Genomic DNA, 19,128 nt, shown 5'->3' with positions numbered 1-19,128 from the left:
CCCTTTGAGTGCCGGAATAGCGGCAAAGACTCCAGGCGTGGCGAAAGCTGTACAATTTTTCCATGCGCTGGTGACAGGTCCCCGCTTTCCTGACGCCCGATCTTTCTAGCAGGTTGACGCTTGATTGCTGGCTAGTGAATCGCCTTAGATGGCACCAAGGGTTTGCTCCATTTGGTGCCTTGGTTTATTTCGTAGCTTGACGAATTGATCGCTCTCTAGAGTCCGCAGTCTGCTCTTGATTACTTCCTTAAGACATCAGAATGTGGTTGTTTTTTTTCTTTTGGCGGCTGCCATGACATCGCGTCCTGATCACCACGAACATGGACGTGGACCTCGGAACGACCTAGCTGTATTTTGTTCGCAATTTATTCTAAGGGAGGCATAGACTGGGCCCATTTCTTGCATGTCCTGATCACTGGCTGGAGGGCAGTTTTGCCCTAGCAGACTTTGACGGTGGCTTGATCATCGCTCTGCCTTGATAATCGCATTTGATAATCCCATTTCTGATATTCCCATATGCCGAATCTGGATGTTATACCTAACGTAAAATACATCGCCCAACTCTACCATACCCTGCCGTGCTGTACCGCATTATACGGTACCGTACCTGATCACCTATTGCAGAGACATAGCGTACAATACCGTACCATACCACACAATAGCAATACTATGTCATACCATAGTGTCATACCACCGGCACAGCCATTTGATATTTATTTAGTATCGCCCGAGCCTCACTTTCTAGGTACAACAATGGAGAGCGTACGAGCATGCGCATAGGGCATGCTTCCGTAAGGAGGTTGCATGTTAAGCAGTTCGTGCGAAACAAACCAAACAAATGGAGTTGTATGGCCAGTCTGACAGCTTTTTTTTTTTTTTGTGTGTGTGTGTGTGTGTGTTGTGGCACGACAGCAGGCTTCGATTGCCTCGGTGGATACCAGAGCGTTTGTTTTAACAGTTTCAAATGACTACTTCCTTATTGTAAATCTACACCGCCTTGGCGGATTCGTCTACGCTATGGGGCAACGCCACCGACACCTTGAGTTCTTGGTCAGTTCGCTCTCGCAGTATTATCTGATCTGCCAGCCTTCCGGATTAGCTCAGTTATGGGAGCGACTGCCACGGAAAGACGCTGCTCCCGTACTCGAACCCCGCATCAGAACAAATTTTTCTACAACTGCAAAGTTTCTGGGACAGCCTTGTAGCTTTGTCTTGTAGTTGTATGGCTGGGCTTCGGTGGACACTATTGAGTAGTCGCTCCCGTATACCTAAATCAATGTGCCGATGTCGAGCGCCTCCTACGTTAATTTTTGTTTCGTAAGTAATGATCCAAGGAATTTTGTTGTCATACGCCCAACTGTCGAAAATGAGTGTTCGTTTCGGTATCATCCATTGTAAATGCAGCAGATAGGATGAATTAAACAATTACTCGCAGCTTCTTTGGACTTCCATTCATAAAATGTGCAGCGTGTGCACTTCGCACTAATCAGAAAAATCTATCAAATGCCGCCCACATAAGCAGCATGAATTTTGGGCATGCCCTTGTCCTCGCAATGATCCCTCTTCCGTCTTTCGGCGCAACGTCGCCAAGCAGTCGATGCGCGCACGATATTATTAAAACCCTGGAAGACTGTATAGCCTGTTATGTGTTTTCAGCAGTGAGTGGCGCCCAACTCCTAAGATTTTTATTTTTTTGTTCATGCTGGCGCAGCGCAGTCGCACAGTCCCAGGACGTGCTTGGGACATCCGACGATGGCGCGTAGGGTTTTGGGTTCCATCCGAGACAGGATAGCGGCGTGGGTCTGGTGGTTGCGCGACGGACGCGCTCATGTGACGACTTCCACAACCAGCGAGCATGCCGAAGATGTTCCTGTAAGTACATGCATTACGCTAATATTTCTTCACCTTAATACAGTAGAAAGTCGATCTAGCTGGTCAGACGACATAATGCCCCACGAAGCAGAGTATGACAGAGTATGAATTATTATAACACAAGTTTCAAAGAACCCGTCAAAAAAGAAAGAACAGAAAGACCGAAAGAGATTTGTGATGCCACGAGTTTATACTAAAATGGAAAAAATTTGAAAGTATTATGTGCCACATTTGGTTGTTTACCTGAAGACGTTCTCAATATCACTAGCAGAAAGAGTAAAAGCCTCGTTAAAGATAGAGTGCACGCATGATGAATTGTGGTTTCTTGCATTCGGTTATTTCCGCTTCCTTCTCGGCACATTCTGCAATCGACATTTAGTGCAATTTTTGTGATATCCTACTTTAATATTCTGTTACGTTTTGACTCAGCCTGATGAAAGTTATTGTAACTTCAGTTAAGCAAATCAAAAGTGCAGTTCATGACTTGATTGCTTTGAGAGTTCATTGCTTTTCTTTTGTCTCGTCTTTTACTCACCAGAAATGTGTGTAACAATTTGTACTATGTTCGTGCTGCGTCTTTTTTGTGTACCTATACTTAAGTTCTAGCTTATTAGCATGAAGGTGTTAGTGATTTTGACGGTGTTCATATCAGTTTTTTTTTCTTTTGCTATCGTTTTTTATGCATTAGAATTTATCAAATTTATATTATCTGTTGGCATTGTGTTGTCCGGTGCATGGTATGCACTGCTTCTGCCGTCCCACCCACAAGCACCAAAGATGCTTAGTGGTCACAGAAAAAGATTGTGTAAATATTGCGGACAATAAAGCCTCTATTATTATTATTATTATTATTATTATTATTATTATTATTATTATTATTATTATTATTATTATTATTATTATTATTATTATTATTATTATTATTATTATTATTATTATTATTATTATTATTATTATTATTATTATTATTATTATTATTATTATTGTAAGACACTTATTCGTCTCTGAAATGTTCAGCACCTGATGCTCAAGAAAGAGAACGACAACCATGCTCAGCGCCAGATGGTCGATCAGTAAAGACAACGACGACAAAGCTCGCTCCGACGCTCGCGCTTGTGCTGACATAAGCTCTAAGACTGATCGCTGAACGTTCCCTTGGCTGTTCACGGCGTAGCGCCCTGTGCAATGCCTTCTATTACAAGTGGTGGAGGTGCTGGGTGGCGTTGCCTTGCTCGACTCTACTGCCACCTATCCCTTCTTCGATACCCCCGCTGGTCTTCACATCAGCGCCATAACGCCTCTTTCTGTCGCCACCCCATCTTCCCTCGAAGTTTTCCACCGATCCATCGACGCTGGCCTGACGCCCTTACAACAAGCCCAGCTTGTCGCCATCCTTCAACGTTTCGCGGCTTCGTTCGACTCCCAACAGCCTTCGTTGCGACGCACAACTACCGTTACCCACCGTATTGATACCGGCACCCATTTCCCTTTGCGCCAGTGTCCGTACCGTGTCTCAGCCGCTGAGCGCCGCATCATTAACGAACAGGTGACCGACATGCTCCAGCGCAACGTGATATGACCGTCGCACAGTTCTTGGGCGTCTCCGGTCGTCCTGGCCAAGAAAAAAGACGGTTCCATCCGATTCTGTATAGACTACCGCCGACTGAGTAATATCACTCGCAAGGACGTTTACCCTCTCCCTCGTATTGACGACGCCCTTGACTGCCTGTCATTAGACCTGCGTTCAGGTTACTGGCAGGTGCCGATTGCAGAGGCCGATCGCCCAAAAACCGCTTTCGTCACACCCGATGGGCTCTATGAATTTAATGTCATGCCATTAATGTCCCCGTGTGGTTAACTCTCCTAGTGCAATGAAGAAGCACCGAAGTTCAGCCATCAGTGGCGCATCGAGCTCATCCGTCCTTAACGTTGCCAACCAAAATAAGCGCCCGAAGAATATTTTCGTCTCTAAACTCAGTTCCGAAACAAGATCGATAGACCTTACGAACCATCTAAAGCCAATCACTGTTACCCCCATTTCCTGCCGGCAGCTAAAAGCAAGGTACGACTCCTACCCGTCCTTACATATTACAGTTGACGAAGAATCGTACAGTAAGCTTGTTGAGCCTTCGATGTGGCCGATGGGTTGCATTTACAAGGACTTTCGTGGGAAGCTTCGCGACAATATGCTGCATCCCTCAGAACTGGCGCTAAATTGCAGTGGCCCCTAATGTAGACATCTATTATCAAAATGCCCGAGGTCTTCGGACTAAGTGATCTGAATTTTTTTTCTAGCGTCTGTCCTGTTGTTATACCGCTGTTGTAGTTACCGAAACCTGGCTGTCAAGCGATATCCCTTCCAGTGATTTCTTTCCTAATAATTACTCTTTTTAGAAGCGACCGCCCTGAAACAGGACCCAAGCAAAGAGGAGGTGGAGTGCTCATTGCAATTGACAGTTCTGTGAAGTGTGTTCGACGTTCCGATCTGGAAACTGTTGAAGAATGTGCGTGGCTCACTTTAAATCGACATGAAAAACTTGTACTTGCAGCTTTCTACATTCCTCCGAATCTTCATCCTCCAGCCTATGATGATGTTCTGCTCTCAATCGAACATATTTTAACTCGCCGTAGCAAACACAAACTTCTTGTTTAGGCGATGTTAGTACTCCAGGTATCAACTGGAACTCATTTATTTCTTCTCACAACAATCATTACATATTAAGTAAGTGTAACAATCTACTTGATTTTATAGCCTTTAATTCTTTGCAGCAAAACAATTTCATTGAAAACTGCTGTGGTAATATTCTTGACATCTGTCTATCGAATTTTAAAAGTGTTCGAGTCTCCAGTTCAGACATGCCGCTGACTCGCTGTGACAAATTTCACCCTCCACTTCTAGTTTGTACTGCTGTCTCTGTCTCACCTTCTACTAATTCAGATCGGGGGAGGAATTCACCACGTTTCGCAAATGCATGTGGGGATTATGTCGGTCTTTTCAATTTCTTCTCTTCCGTTGACTGGTCCCTTTTAAATGACATTAATGATCCTGACGGACAAGTCAGTTGCTTCACTGAAATAGTTCTTGATGGTATGCGTCGGTATATACCTCTGCATACTCCTACGCGTAGGAAGTTTCCTCCCTGGTTTTCAAGGGAACTGATAATGGCGTTAAAACTTAAGGAACTGGCCCATCGTAAAGCGAGACGCCCTGGGTTTAACAATTGGGCAGATGAGTTTCGCCGCTTGCGTTCTCTTTGCAAACGCTTATACAAGCGGGACCACGACTCTTATCTTGAGTCTCTACAAAGGAGTGCCTTAAATCGTCCTAGTCAATGCTGGCGATACGTTCGCAAGCGTTCCAATAAATCAAATTTGAGTATCAGCTTAGTTTACTCTCAGGGGTCGGGAATTCGGGATGTTGCCGACAGTTTTGCCCAACATTTTTCCTCCGTTTACAAACATCCACATTGTGATTCCGTTTTCCTCCCATCTGGTGCACTATCTAACTCCGTTTTCTTTGACGAGGAGTTGATAACTGAGAGTTTCAAGCGTCTGAGACCATCTTTGTCTCCTGGACCTGATGGCATTCCAGCAGCCATAATAAAGCATTCAGTTGTATTTTTGTACCAGTATTGACTGCCATATTTAATAACTGTTCAAAAAATGCTGCCTTTCCTCGCGTGTGGAAAATGGCACGCGTGTTTCCTGCCTTCAAGTCTGGAAACAAATCATGTTTCCAATTATCGTCCGATTTCTCTTCTATGTGCAACCTCTAAGCTTTTCGAATTAGCTTTGCACAACGTACTTTCATTCCATCTCAAACATATAGTACCGAATCAACATGGCTTCATATCGGGTCGCTCTACTTCTACCAACCTAGTCACGTTTATGGCGTATGCTTCTGCAGCAGTCCGTCCTTCAGAGCGGTCAGGTTGACACTATGTACTGTGATATGAGCAAAAATTTCGACGTTGTTACTCACTCACTACTTTTTGAAAAGCTTCTACTCTCTGGCGTCGTAGTCTCACTCGTAGCCCTCCTACGCAACTATTTCCTTGATCACTGCTTTGTCAGTGTCAATGGACAGACGTCCTTCGTTTACCCTGCAACCAGTAGAGTTCCTCAAGGTTCTGTATTAGGCCCGCTTCTCTTCTCCGTTTTTATGAATGATTTTTCCTCGGCGATCAAGAACTCCTCGTTTCTTCTTTATGCTGATGATATAAAATTATTCAAGGTAATATATCCTTTTCAAGATTGCTTGTTTTGCAATTCGACATATCTGCTTTTTCTGATCTCTACCATTATTCTGTGAATTCTCTGCTGTTGAACACGGTTGATAAAATTAATGACCGTGGTGTACTTTTTAACCACACCCTCCAGCTTCTCCTCTCATACTAAACGAATTGCTCAGCCGGCTATGCGCACACTCGGATTCGTTTGCAGACTTTCCAGAGAGTTCCGTACTCCACTTCCGTTCTTAAAACTGTACCTGTCAATATGCTTGCCGCTCTTGGAGTACGCGTCAGCTTTTTAGAATGGCACTTGCAAATCGAACTTGGACAAGGTTGACAGAGTACAAAAAAAAATTACAGATATTTCGATATCGCTTTCTTTGCGCAACTTCCTCCTCTCGATCCACCAGGAGCACCCAACTGAATCTTCCTTCTCTTCTCTGCCGTCGTGTCAGAGTGTATATCAATTTTCTATACAAACTTCCTCATGGCCACATTATGTGCCCTCTGCTCTTAGAGTAGATCCTACTGCGCGTCCCGTGAAAGAGCATGAGGGAATTCAGACCATTTCAAGTTTCTCCGTCTCTTCATTCCCATTCCCCTCTGGACAGAATGCAGTGGTTATTTAACCCCTTTTGTCCTCACCCTGACATCTTCCAAAACTCGCTCTGTTCATTTATATTGGATGTTCGTAGCGTTGTATTCTAAATAGTACTTTATCACATATAACTCCCACTTTCTAGCCTTTTCACTTTTCACTTCGCTTTTTGCTTTTTCTCCTGTTCAATGCTGTCTGTATCTTGAACTGCTTTTTATCCATTTCTAATATATATTTTAACTTTAAACTTTGTATTCGAATCTTACTGTCCCGCGTTCAATTCCATTTCTTTATTGTATTTTCCTGTATTTCTAGCCTGTGGTTTAAGTACCACGCACTTGTTGCGCCTGGAATGGTTCTTTATTTTATGTATATTTCTATATTACTATAATCAATGTCAGGTATTTGTTGTTGTTTTTTTCTTTCGGGATGGGCTCAACAATTCTCTGACTGTTATATAAGGCATGTTACTCATTGATTGCTTTCTTTCCGTGACACTTTTCACTGCAGTTTCATTTCATTTGTTACTTATTTCTTATTTTGTGTTCTATCTGTGTGTGTAAAATTTGTGTGCATTTTCTTTTTTCTTTTTTTTTTAATTTGTGCTGCAGCACGAATACCACATGGTTGTTCCTGCGCACATGAAATATTGATCGATTGATTGATTGATTGATTGATTGATTGATTGATTGATTGATTGATTGATTGATTGATTGATTGATTGATTGATATTCTTCTCTTCATTGACTAGGAAATTATGTCGCCGAACCTTCCGCCGGGAAACCAGCTGTCGGGGCCACCTTTCGTCTTCAGCACAAAATACTTCCAGACTGCTAGTGGCGCGCTGAATCTCGCAGAAATAGTGAGTTGTCATTGCGAATGCATCACCAGCGTTGAAAAACCGTTTCATGCGGTCGTCTTTGAAGAGGATTTTGTCGCATGCTTTATTATTTTGCAGCCCATTATTTTCTGCTCATAGAAAGTGGATCGTTAATCGTGCTCAACCAAGTTACGCATCAAGCAAGGTGCTGCTAGGTCTTCGGATGATGGGGGCTTATCTGAAGGGTGCTTTTCGGTTCTCGACATTGATTGAAAAAATGCGTCAGCTTTCCTAGTTTAGATAGTTAATATACTTACCCTGTAGCGAATCTTGTGATATCATCCCCGCTCTCTTCACCACCCTCTCCATTTTCTTGCTCAGCGTAGTGGCAGCCATTTTGCTTGACGGCTGTTGGTGTAGTTTTCAAAAGCGAATCAAATACTGCACTGTCCTGATTAGAATATCGCTTCGAAACACTTCGTTCCAAACGGTAGCATGAAGGCCGCATTTCAGCTCCGCTTACCGTGTTTCTCTCCTCGATTGCTGATTTTTTTTTTTCCATCCCTTTTTGGCACTTAAAACTTTGATATATTGTTTATAGACGAATATGTGTAGCTCTTTTTTGCAGCATGAGCTGTTTTAATTCATTCTGAGTGCAATCGTGTACAATCGCAGTAGTTTCGATCGTTTACGCAATATCTATTTTTTGTCTATGTAGTGCCACTTTTTTGGACACTCTGACTTGAGCTTCTTTGGCCAGTCTGACAAGACAGAAACCAGGATTCGTGGCACTTAAAGTAGGATCAGTAATTAGGGCGGCAAGTTATGTTTCTGTATTACCTCCGACTTCCATCAACTGCAATTAATGGTCGTGCTGGCGATACGCTCCGGAATGTTTTAGGGACATTCACCGTTGCCACCTGTGCTCGAAATCGCTTTTTACGGCAAAGTGAACCATTTTCGATACGGAGGCAAATGCATCACACGAGAATGTTTTCAGAGCTTATGCATACTCCCCCAAATCACTGTGGCTGATATGAAACGGGTGATAACCCAACCAAGCGCTAAAATCTGAAAAGCATGCCCAGTCGGCTATAGCGGATGAAGCATGTCCCGGTAGGAAGCACCGGCAAGTTTGCGATGGTACCGAAATTCATATTCTGTATCTCCAACATACAAGACAGATTCTCGACATCAGCCCATCGCCGCGAGACGTCCGTAAATTATACCTGTTCAATCCACATTAAGTGGTTCTCACACTGACAGCAATCCTGAGAAGCAATTTTCATGATTTCACCAGTACACGCTTGCCTTCATTACGCGCGCACTGCGTTTCTATCCCGCCGTCACAGTGCCTGTCGACGGTGCTCTTCAACTCGCTGTGCTCTCGCTCGGAGGAGAGCCTGTCGGCGGTGCTGTTCATCTTCTCGTTCGCGTACTCCATCGCCGGCCTGTACATGCTGCTGAACGGCGCCTGCAACTCGCCACCGCCATCCGGGGACACCTCACCCGGGCAACGTTCGCCTATCCTGGTCAGTCCCTGAGCCACGCACACACGCTGACAGAAACCGAAGGGCGAGCTGAAGGTGTAGTGTTTAATTGAGACAGTCCGATCGCGTTTCCCTAATTGGTTTCGCACCTCGGTGCGCATCTGCTAAGTGCGCAGTAGAGAAGCATCGCGGAATTCCTAGGTAATGTTTAAATGTTTAGGTATTATGCTTGCTTTTTAAAAGTGTATCGGTAGTCTTCTCACGGACACTATTTAGTGGGGTCGATAAACGTATAGAATGAGTGGAATGCAGCACAATGAATCTAACGGACTGTAAAGAAATGCTGTATTCTCAATTTTTTTTTTTTCACAGAAGCTCCAACAGAGGAGATTTGCGATGAGATTTGCGATGACATTTGCGAGAGCCGCACGCGAGATTGCTATAGATTTGTGATGAGGAAGCAGTCGATCATTAAATCCCACCAAATAACCACCTGTACCACTGCAAATAAAAGCTATACAGTTTAGACATCGCCAGTTTTGAGGAAAGAATTGTGCACAATAGGGAGACTTGTAAAAAAACGCACAGAAAAAATGCATGATATAAATCGCCAGCATAGCTAGAAACCGTTAAACTGAAAGCACAAGAAATCAATCGGAAGCGACTGGAAGCTACAGAAGCTACCCGAACTCAGCAGAATCAAGGCAAACTCCATGACAAGACCAGCAAGACGTGCATGCTAGATACTATACCGGACTTAGAATCATATACTGATCACCGGGAGCCCGTAGACATAAGCCTTCCTCAACACTGCCAAAAACCTCAAACCGGAACTGATCATAGTTTTGAATTGGAACTGCAGGATCCTTAAGCTCGAGCCAAGAACCCCTCAATACCGCACACGCTGTTTACCTGAACACTAGGTATTGTTAGGTTTGGGGTTCGCGCGCGCCTGGGTAGCGTACCGCTGCCACCAGTTATTACGTGCGGCGCGCGGCCCCTCGGTAGCGTTGCCTGGCGGCTCCGTGGACGGCGGACGGCATCAACGGTTCCAGCAAAGACGAGGCGTCTTCTAACGAAACAACCTTTACTAAAACATCATGAAGGAGCGGGCAGAGAAGCTGACTCCGAGAATACAGACACGTTCACACAGCTGGTGTCTAGCGTCGTCTCCACGGCGCGTCAAAGTAGTCTCTCTCTCAGTGGAGTCGGCCGCTGCTTTTTATAGGTTTTCCAGTTCACAGGGAAAGGGAAAACCCTCACAGGAAATGGAGAGCCTGGCAAGTCTGGGCAAGATGGGATGACTCAATCGCAGGTGGTCCGAACGCATCTCCTCCACCTCCTGCAGACGGGCGAGGGCGGCGCACTCTCTCACGAGCTCCAGGCTTGGCCGGCGTTTGCACACACACGCACGCACACACATTTGGTAGCGTGGCAGGATCACGTTGAGGCATGTCCGCGGGAGAAAGCGTTGCGCGACCGATGAACGGCGCCGAAATGGCCGATCCGCTCGCGGTTCTGCCTGTTGCTATGCGGTGGCCGCGTCAGCTGTCCCACTTGTCGGTTGAGAAACGTAACAGTATAACAGCGGCACACGAAGTAACCGCTAAAGCCAAACTCAAAACCTTCATCCCACGTCAAGAGTGAACATCAGCCTGTATCATAGTCAACAAGGAATGTGTACAGCCTTCTCCGTATGCGTGACCGTGATAGCAAGGTTGAAGACACATTTGTCAAGCTCCTCAAGCGCCGTCAAGTGAATTAGGAGAGGCCCTCTGACGTCACTTTTTTGAAGCCGGCGCGGCCGCGCCACGACTGGAGGCTGCAACGTTTCTTCTCCTTCTTTACCCTCCGCATTTTTTTTCTCCGCGACGCTCACGTACCTCGGGCCCCTAGCAACGCTGTTGCTAGCGTCCCGAGTTTTCATAGCAACAGCGATGCCGTTGCTAATGGCCCGATTGGCTAACCCTAAATTTTGACGTCGCTTCCGCCACACTTTCTCCAATGCATTGGGAATGGCAAGGGCCTCTCCTAAGTTGTTTCCTTCCTCCATGCTGCTCCTGAACAAGTGGCGCCACCACACACGCGGCGCACACGAGAAGCAGATGTTCGCTGCTCGTACGAGGCAGCGGAAAAAGCCGCGAAAGGTGTGCTATCCAACAGAGTCAGCGCGTTAGAACGGACATTTTACGGCCGCTTTTCTGTCTTTCACCTCACACACGCACATATCACGTGTCTGTGTGAGTGTTATAAAACAATCTGAAAAGAAACTAAGGAAAGCTACTAGTCGTTCTCGATTGGGAGGTGCGTTTCGCTCGCCAAGGCCCTCCTGCCATCCACGAGCGAGTTCTTCGTTTCAAGTGTATGACTCGACTTGCGGACATACGCTTTAAGCGGAAGACGGTAAACAAAACACAAAGCATGACAAGCATGAGCTCGGTTTTGCTTCCAGTGGCAATGCACCGACGACAGTTAGCCAAACCGCCTCCGAATCTGCGTTGCTGTAAATGGGAATAAAAAAAAAAGGACTTCTGCCTCTTAGAACAAGCACGCACTCCTAGTAACACTGGTCATATTAGATCTGCTCTGATGCACTGGGCGCCAGACACGTGGGTGCAAGTAGCAGCACTGCTATGAGAGTTCCTTCAGAATTCGCCAACATGGTCAGCCACCACTGCTGCTTCTCTTTTCCGCTCCCGCGATCCGGCTGACAGGTCGCGATTCACCATGATCGTCAGACACGGCTGGGCGAAGTCTTCAGTGCGTGCTGTTAGGTGGCCTTCTGACCACTGATAAGGTTCACGCGTATTTTGAAAACGTCAGTTTGTTGCGCGGTCTCAAATTCTACGTCAAGCCCGTGTTCAGAGGGCACGAAAAAATTAAGTGCAGTAACACCCTCCGATATCTTCAAGAAATTCGTAGTCCAAATGAAAAGCGTTGTGCACGTCAGGTTACAGGTGAGTTCCATTCTTGTGCTCCTCATTTCTTCACAGTGTGAGTAATTAAGTTTCGAGCACTGCATATGCGCATTCCACGCTTGCTTGCTGCCAGACTGAAGCAGATGATGAGATGTGAAATAGGCGATGGTGCAGAGGGGCGATAAGGGCTAGTCCGCGCGTGTGTTGTTTTCTTTGTGTCCCTGTCCTTTGCGCTGCATATCAACACAGAGTTAAGTAGAAGGTGAAGAAAGAGTAATCAAACTTGCACATAACTGCCCTAAATTGCCCCGCAAGAGACCGATGCGGGCAGAAGCGGGAAGGAGTACTTGCCTGCCCCGCTAACGGCCATGCGGAAATTATCTAGGTTTTTGGTGGGCAGCCCTATTTGGGGCAGCCCAGGATTTTTCCGCATGAATTCCACATTTTCGTCTGACCTTCCCTCAAGTACCCCTCAAGGGTCCCATGTAGGCAATGTGCGGGCATACCCGTATTTAGCCCCGCCACGGCCCATGCGGGACCTATTCGGCTTTTGAGTGGGCAGCCGCAGTTAGATTAGCCCAGGCGTTTCCTACACAGAGCCCAATTTTTATTTGCGTCGGCCCTAATATTTCCCAAGCGGGACCCTTGAGGGCCAGATGTGGGAATATGTAATAAGCTAGCCCTTTCCGCGCCTATATGATGCCCAGATGGAAAAAGCAGGGGCAAGCCCAATTTGGGCTTGCCCGCTTGATCTCTAAAGGGGGCCCTCATGGGTGTTATTGTGGTTACCCAAGCCCAACTTGTCCATACGGGCCCCAGGTGGGCCACGTAATGTGTGCTACTTGGGTGGCCACATCGACGAGGAGGCGGAGAAAGCGCTGCGCATCAACGCCAGTGACATCGGCCTTGGTGTAGTTCTTGTTCATTGGAAAAATGGCGTTGAGTGGGTGATTGCTTAAGTCAACCTCACCCTGTCTCGTTCTGAAGCGAATTCTACAAATGAAAAGGAGTGCCTTCCATTATGTGGGTGGTAACCGAAGGTCACCCACATTTTTGTGGTGGGCCGTTTAGGATTGTATGTGACCACCAGCCTCTGTTGTTTGCGAACCTTGAAAACGTTTAAGGGCGGCTTGCTCCCTGGTGTCTTCGTTTACAGGAATTCGACGATACTATACATGGTGCACAAGTCGGGGAAGGAGCACAGCAATGCTGTCGGTCTAGTGACCTATCCCGTTCTCTTCACTTGACACAGATGACTCCGTTTCCTTCGGTGCTCTCAGCACGCCTGCTCTCGCTGAACAGCAGAGATGATACCGAAATACCTTGAGAGAAGCGCCTCGTTGCCGCCTCGACTTTTTACGCGTGGCATGTCGTCGTATTACTTTCGAGACGGCGCATCTACAGGAGTAACTATGCTCGTACGGACTCTGAATACCTGACAGTAGTTCGCTGCGCCATGCTTCGTTAAAGCTATCGGGTATGGTAATTTGACCTTCTTTGGAGGAGCTTCGGGGGTGTATCGTGACGTCACACCACATTACTGGTCGCGGAGGCCCCGGCCGCCGTCCCATAGGCCTGCGTGCCGGGGTCGGGGAGTAGGGGGCGTTAGCAGTGACTGCAGCAGAGGTCATTGGCTTACGCTGTCAAGTTTGTTCAATTATAGTTGAACATCGACAGAATTAACTACTACTGGCCCAAGTTTGCTGCTGTTGCCCAGCGCTGTGTTAGGAGTGCCGTGATTGTCAACGCCGTAAGGCGCCACATTTCAAGCCGGTCGGAGTGCTGCAGATTAATCCACTTCGAGCACTTTTTTACTAAGTCGGAGTGAACTTCCTCTGGCGACTTCCTACATCTTCATTGGGCAACAGGTATAGACACCAGTGGCTGCCTCACCCGGTGTGGTGGGGCGAAAACCGTTCCCAGTAGCACCACTGTTGAAATTTCTTCGTTTTTTACACCTTTAGCCTACACCTTTGTCGCCGCGATCATTTTAACTGACAGAGTCACAGCATTTAATTCAGCCCTAACCCACGAATTATGCGGCTCAGTGGTGCTAGCAACCGAGGAGCAACATCCTACCTTCCTCAAACGAATGGACTATCTGAGCCGCTAAACAGGACTATCGCCGTTGTGATTTCTGGGCGCTGACAATGACCATAAGCACTGGGACCAGATACCTTAAGCCACATTCGATAACACAGACTTCACTCACTCACTGAAGCGATAACGCTCTTCACTGTGTTCCGTTTGGTGTGTGGTAGTGAATCCGTCACATTGGTGGACACAAAACGACGATGTAGGTACCACATGTTGCGCACCCGCCAGTTGCAGGAACTGAAAAATTCTTTCGGAGCAGTAAGTCGTCCTTCACCTGTCTAGACTGAGAACCTGTGCTCAGCAAGCGAGCGATGCTCAGCGTTATAACCTTCGTCACAGGCAATTTCACAACTTGGCGGTCACGTTTGGGTTTGCATGTACTCCAATCCGTCAGCTTAGTCGTTCCGAGATGCTTCTGCGCAGCTACTTCGATCAATGAGAGGTGCTGCGCAAACTGAGCGACGCATTTAGCAAATGCTTCCACAAGAGTCTGTTCGCTCCTCCCCCAGATGGCAGGCGCAAACAGAAATCGTACCAGTCGCAAGAATAAGACCCCAATACGCCCACTAGTCAAAGCCAGATCTCTTTTTTTTTTCTGTTTGTGATCCTCAGTAAACCTCCTGCCTCAGCTCTACCAGGCTTCTTGACACTATAAAGGAACCTGATTTATTTTCATTGATTGATTGAGTAATGATCACTATGATCAACAGCCTCGGGAAGGAACAGCAGTTTACATTAGGTAGCGAAGTACTGGAAGTAGTAGGCGAATATGTCTACTTAGGACAGGTAATAACCGCAGATCCGGACCAAGAAAAGGAAATAACAAGAAGAATAAGATTGGGATGGAGAGCATTTGGCAAGCACTCGCAGGTTATGACTAGCTGCTTACCGGTATCGCTGAAGAGGAAAGTATACAACAGTTGCATCTTACCTGTACTCACCTGTAGGGCTTAAACGTGGAGGCTAACTAAGAGATTTCTACTTAAGCTGAGGACAACCTAGGGCTATGGAACGAAAAATGGTAGGGGTAACATTAAGAAATAGGAAGCGTGCAGAGTGGGTCAGAGAAATAACTCAAGTTACCGACATTCTAGCGGAAATTAAGATGAAGAAATGGGCATGGGCAGGACATGTAGTGCGAAGAGAGGATAACCGATGGTCGCTTAGGGCAACAAACTGGATTCCAAGGGAAGGAAAGCGTAGCAGGGGGCGGCAGAAAGTTAGGTGGGCGGATGAGGTTAAGAAGTTCACAGGGGTCAAGTGGATGCAGCTAGCACAGAACCGGGTTAATTGGAGAAATATGGGAGAGGCCTTCGCCCTGCAGTGGGTATAGTCAGGCTGATGATGATGATGATGATGTGGCGAGGAGAAATAAAACTCTGGACCCTTCTTTCGCTCTGGTGGGCTTATGAGATGTCGCATGCAGGTTAGCTCTGTCTGCAGAAGTGCAATCTGTGCGACTGATGGCGTGCATGGGAGCGGTAATGCACGCTCATGCCCTTTACGATTGAGTGTGGAACGAAAGTCTGGTATGGGGCTTGGTCACAAAATACAACTTAAGTTTGAAGCGACCGATACGCTTCAAGGGAGATCCTTCTCGGAATGACGTCGGACGACCTTCGAGGCTCCGTAGCTAATCCAATCAATGCGTTGTGAATGCCATCTCATCTGCAGCACTCTTCGACATGACGCTAGCAAGTATACATGGGGTTTATCCACGACTCCATAACAATCCACCCATGGCACTAGTGGTAGGGACTCCTTTGAAGGGCATTCGTTGAAGTTGAATTTTAGGTGCCAATAACGCAATAGCCAATAGTTAGCTGGAAGCGATAATCACCTCCCAAATATGGCAATGCGGAGAGGAAGAACGTAGCATTCAAAAATAAATTTAGTCACCTAGGACAGGCGAGGTTCACATTTTATACTTTCGTGAGCCTTTCCAACAGCGGCGGGCCCCGGTGTCGGTGTGAATGCCATATGAGGGAGATAGGCCCTGTGGTTTTCATTATTCATAAGGGAACGTTCGTTCAAAGCCGAAGGGGATTCCCATGGCTCTAGATATAGATCATCGTGTTGAAACCAAAAAATCCCTTTAACGTTTCTCTGCATGTTGCCTTCATCAAAATGCGACTGCCGTTGCGAATCATCCAATGGGGTTCGACGACCTCGGAAGATGAGTGCCTCATGCTTAGAGCCGTCGCTGCTGTGACGCACAAGATGGTTGCCCCTCCTGTCCCCGTCCTTTCTTTGCTACCAACTTATCCCACGTGCTTCATTAATATTAATGTACACCTACGAGGGAAACCTAGTGCTGTACAGTGGGACGTATGTTTACATTGTCAGACGCGAGCGGCCCCTGAACAAATCCTAATGAGGCCCAAGTCGGCATCCTATCCCGAAACAGTGTGGCAGAGCTTATTGCTCCCTTCTGCAGTTTCACCTATGGATACTTGTTCTTGTGCATGTACTTTTCATCTCGATTAATCAATAATTGCTCAATTGGTGTCTCATCATCTCATACATATTCATTAGCTTACAGTTTTAAGCTACCATGACCACCCGACATGTATATACAGCCCCCTTTAACTAAGCCGTACGAATGTGCCTTTGTGGCCTAGGGGTATATCAGATGACCTGGGATCCAAGTGACCTGCCGGTTAAATCCCAATCTCACTCACCCATTTCAAAGAATCTCCAATTGGCCACTCCTTTCAACTCAGCCGCATCACGTGGTCTCGTGACGCCACAGCATGCCGACCAATCAGTGTCCTGCCATGCCAGCTGCGAACTGCCAGAGGCGTTCTCGCGATTTCCCGTTCACAAGGCAGACAGCGCTGACGCGGAGAACAGGGCCCTTATTGCGGTTTCGGGTTAATGTGCCTTCTGTGGTAGTGTAATATAAGTTAAACTGTGAGTACGTGTGGAAGGCCCAACTGATCGAGATGACATCGCCGCTCCTTCAGCCATGTATGTGGCCCTGAAGCGCGGGAGTTTCGCCGGCGCACGCGAACTGGTCGTATCCTTACAGGTGGTGCAGCAACTGATCTTCCATTGCGTCGGAACCATAGTCTTCCTGGCGTGCGGCATCTACGTACTCGTCAGATACTTCCAAGAATCCGAGGCCACCGTACCTGCAGTGAGTCTTCCCACTTAGTTTCGCTTTCTTCTAGGAAGAACACTCATGCCAAAGCAAAAACAAAAAGTTATGTGTAAACTCGTCCCCTGTATGCGCCTAGCTCTCGAAACACAAGATTCGCCGTCCCTTTAGCCCCGGAAACGTGCTTTAGACTGTTAAAACAATAACCATCACAGTAACTCCTATGGTTTATTGTGTTTGTGTACCTTCTTACTTATCCCCACGACTGAATTTATTCTCGCTTTGATGTACTGGTCTCAATTAAAGTGACTGCTCCTGCGGTGTTTTATTCTGGGATGTGAGTGCATTCTGAGTTCGGGCTGCTCTCTGTTTCACACTTGAAGGACCAGTACTGGCGCGGCGGACCTCCTGGTAAACGAGGAACTGTCGCCTTAGAGAACGGTGTGAGGACTCTTCACCGATGCCTTCGTCCTGTAGTCGCGATTCAATACTCAGAGATTTTATCCCGCGACGCCTCTGCACTTACGTCTACTTTAATTGTGGAAACGCGCATTTATTCGTGCGACGTGTAAATGCGAAGATATTTATTGCCATGCGTTTGCAGATAGAGCAGTACTCACACAAAATACGGACCTTTCGTTTTTCTTCTAGGCGGTGTCCCTGACAGTCGCCGGCGTGCATATGCTGCATACCCTGTACGTATACAGGGGAGAATTCCGACGCATGATGGACAGCTATTGAGGCCGGGCTTCCGCGGTGCACAGATCGGGACTCTGACCGATGTCGCCCATTTCTTCGTGTAGCTGCGCGTCACCAACTTATGTATTCCTTATGTATTCCCATGCATGTATTAAGTATTCCCATGCATAAACACGTAATAATTAAAACGTTTACATTAAAACATGTTTCCGAGGGCACTTGTAATGCGCGTTGTTGGAGCACAACCGGGATGCATATGTAATCCTTCTCGCAACGAGGATTATTCTGGGGATTGTTTTTATGAATGAAAATGTTTTTTCTAAATTCTTGCTATGTCCAATTAGCACGATTAAATCTAGCCAAATACTTTATGCATGCAAATAACCGCGTCTTTTAAAAAGATGGCGCTGACATACAGGAACAGGCTTTTCAGTGGGTTACCCTCTCCTATTGTTTATACGCAAATAGCCTGCTTTCTGTATTTAGTTCGCTTATATTCACCCTACAACAATTTTTCACCGCTTCACGCGGTTGAACCAGCTCACCATTCGTTGCGTCATTGGACTCGCAAACGTTTCCAACTCGGACATCGTTATTAAGAAAGGAAGGGGAGGGGGGGGGGGGGGGTAGATTGGAAACCAGTCTTCGAGCACACTTGGATTCCTAGTTAGACAGGCCACGTAGGCGCGTTCTTACGGAGTGGCAAAGGCAGAGCTTTTCATCTGTATCTGTGTCGCTCCTGGCGACTTGGGCGGCTTGTATCACAATCCTCCTCAAGAGCGTGCTTGTGGCAGGTAATGGTGAGAATAATGTGACAACGTCGTTCACATGTGCCATCTACCAAGATAAACTAACCCAAACTAGGGCTTTCGCGCGTCGTACTAGGTTTAGCCACGTTAAACCTGTGATTTCTTTCTTTCACTGGGTACTTTACCAATACGCCAAATAAAGAGACACACATAAGTCGAATGAAAAACTGAAAATTTTCGCGAGAGCGTCAAACGGCCGCGTTAACTGAAAATCCGATGTCGGCGACCGATCTTGCCATTATGAGCGAAAGATAAAACTAAATGTGGCTTACCACTGGTTAACCCTAGTTGGATTGCGAACGCAACGGCGGAAGTTTCTTTTGCCTGCTACATTATTCTATCACGCCCCATCAGTGCAAGGGGCTGCATTATTATTGTGACAGCAATACAGCGCCAGGTTTCGAGCCGTCGCGTGGTCCCGGCTGAGGCCACGCTTGATCTTGAACAGTTGAGGAGGAGGAGCAGAAAAGGAAGAGGAAGAAGAAGCGGAAGA

The 19,128-nt window shown here is 46.8% G+C and overlaps 1 protein-coding gene across 2 annotated transcripts in view; it reads left to right on the top strand.

The window, feature by feature from the left end:
* Window positions 1–18,057, top strand: part of LOC146200119 (uncharacterized) — a 38,063-nt gene extending 20,006 nt beyond the window's left edge. The window contains exons 2-6 of one of the 2 annotated variants that reach the window (XM_084592874.1): window positions 1,717–1,872; window positions 7,454–7,564; window positions 8,875–9,054; window positions 17,059–17,166; window positions 17,779–18,057. In XM_084592874.1, the coding sequence (XP_084449000.1) occupies window positions 1,753–1,872; window positions 7,454–7,564; window positions 8,875–9,054; window positions 17,059–17,166; window positions 17,779–17,868 (609 nt within the window). In that variant the 5' untranslated portion in view covers window positions 1,717–1,752 and the 3' untranslated portion in view covers window positions 17,869–18,057. Of the gene's footprint in view, window positions 1–1,711; window positions 1,873–7,453; window positions 7,565–8,874; window positions 9,055–17,058; window positions 17,167–17,778 lie in introns of both variants that reach the window. The other variant, XM_084592873.1, reaches the window with a different exon arrangement.
* The last annotated feature ends 1,071 nt before the right edge of the window (window positions 18,058–19,128 follow it).

Source organism: Amblyomma maculatum, chromosome 2, assembly GCF_055883805.1.
Source record: "Amblyomma maculatum isolate TAMU_Amacu chromosome 2, ASM5588380v1, whole genome shotgun sequence".
Classification (NCBI taxonomy): Eukaryota; Metazoa; Arthropoda; class Arachnida; order Ixodida; family Ixodidae; genus Amblyomma; species Amblyomma maculatum.
Note: the sequence above shows the minus strand (reverse complement) of the source record. Positions and strands in the feature narration are given on the sequence as shown.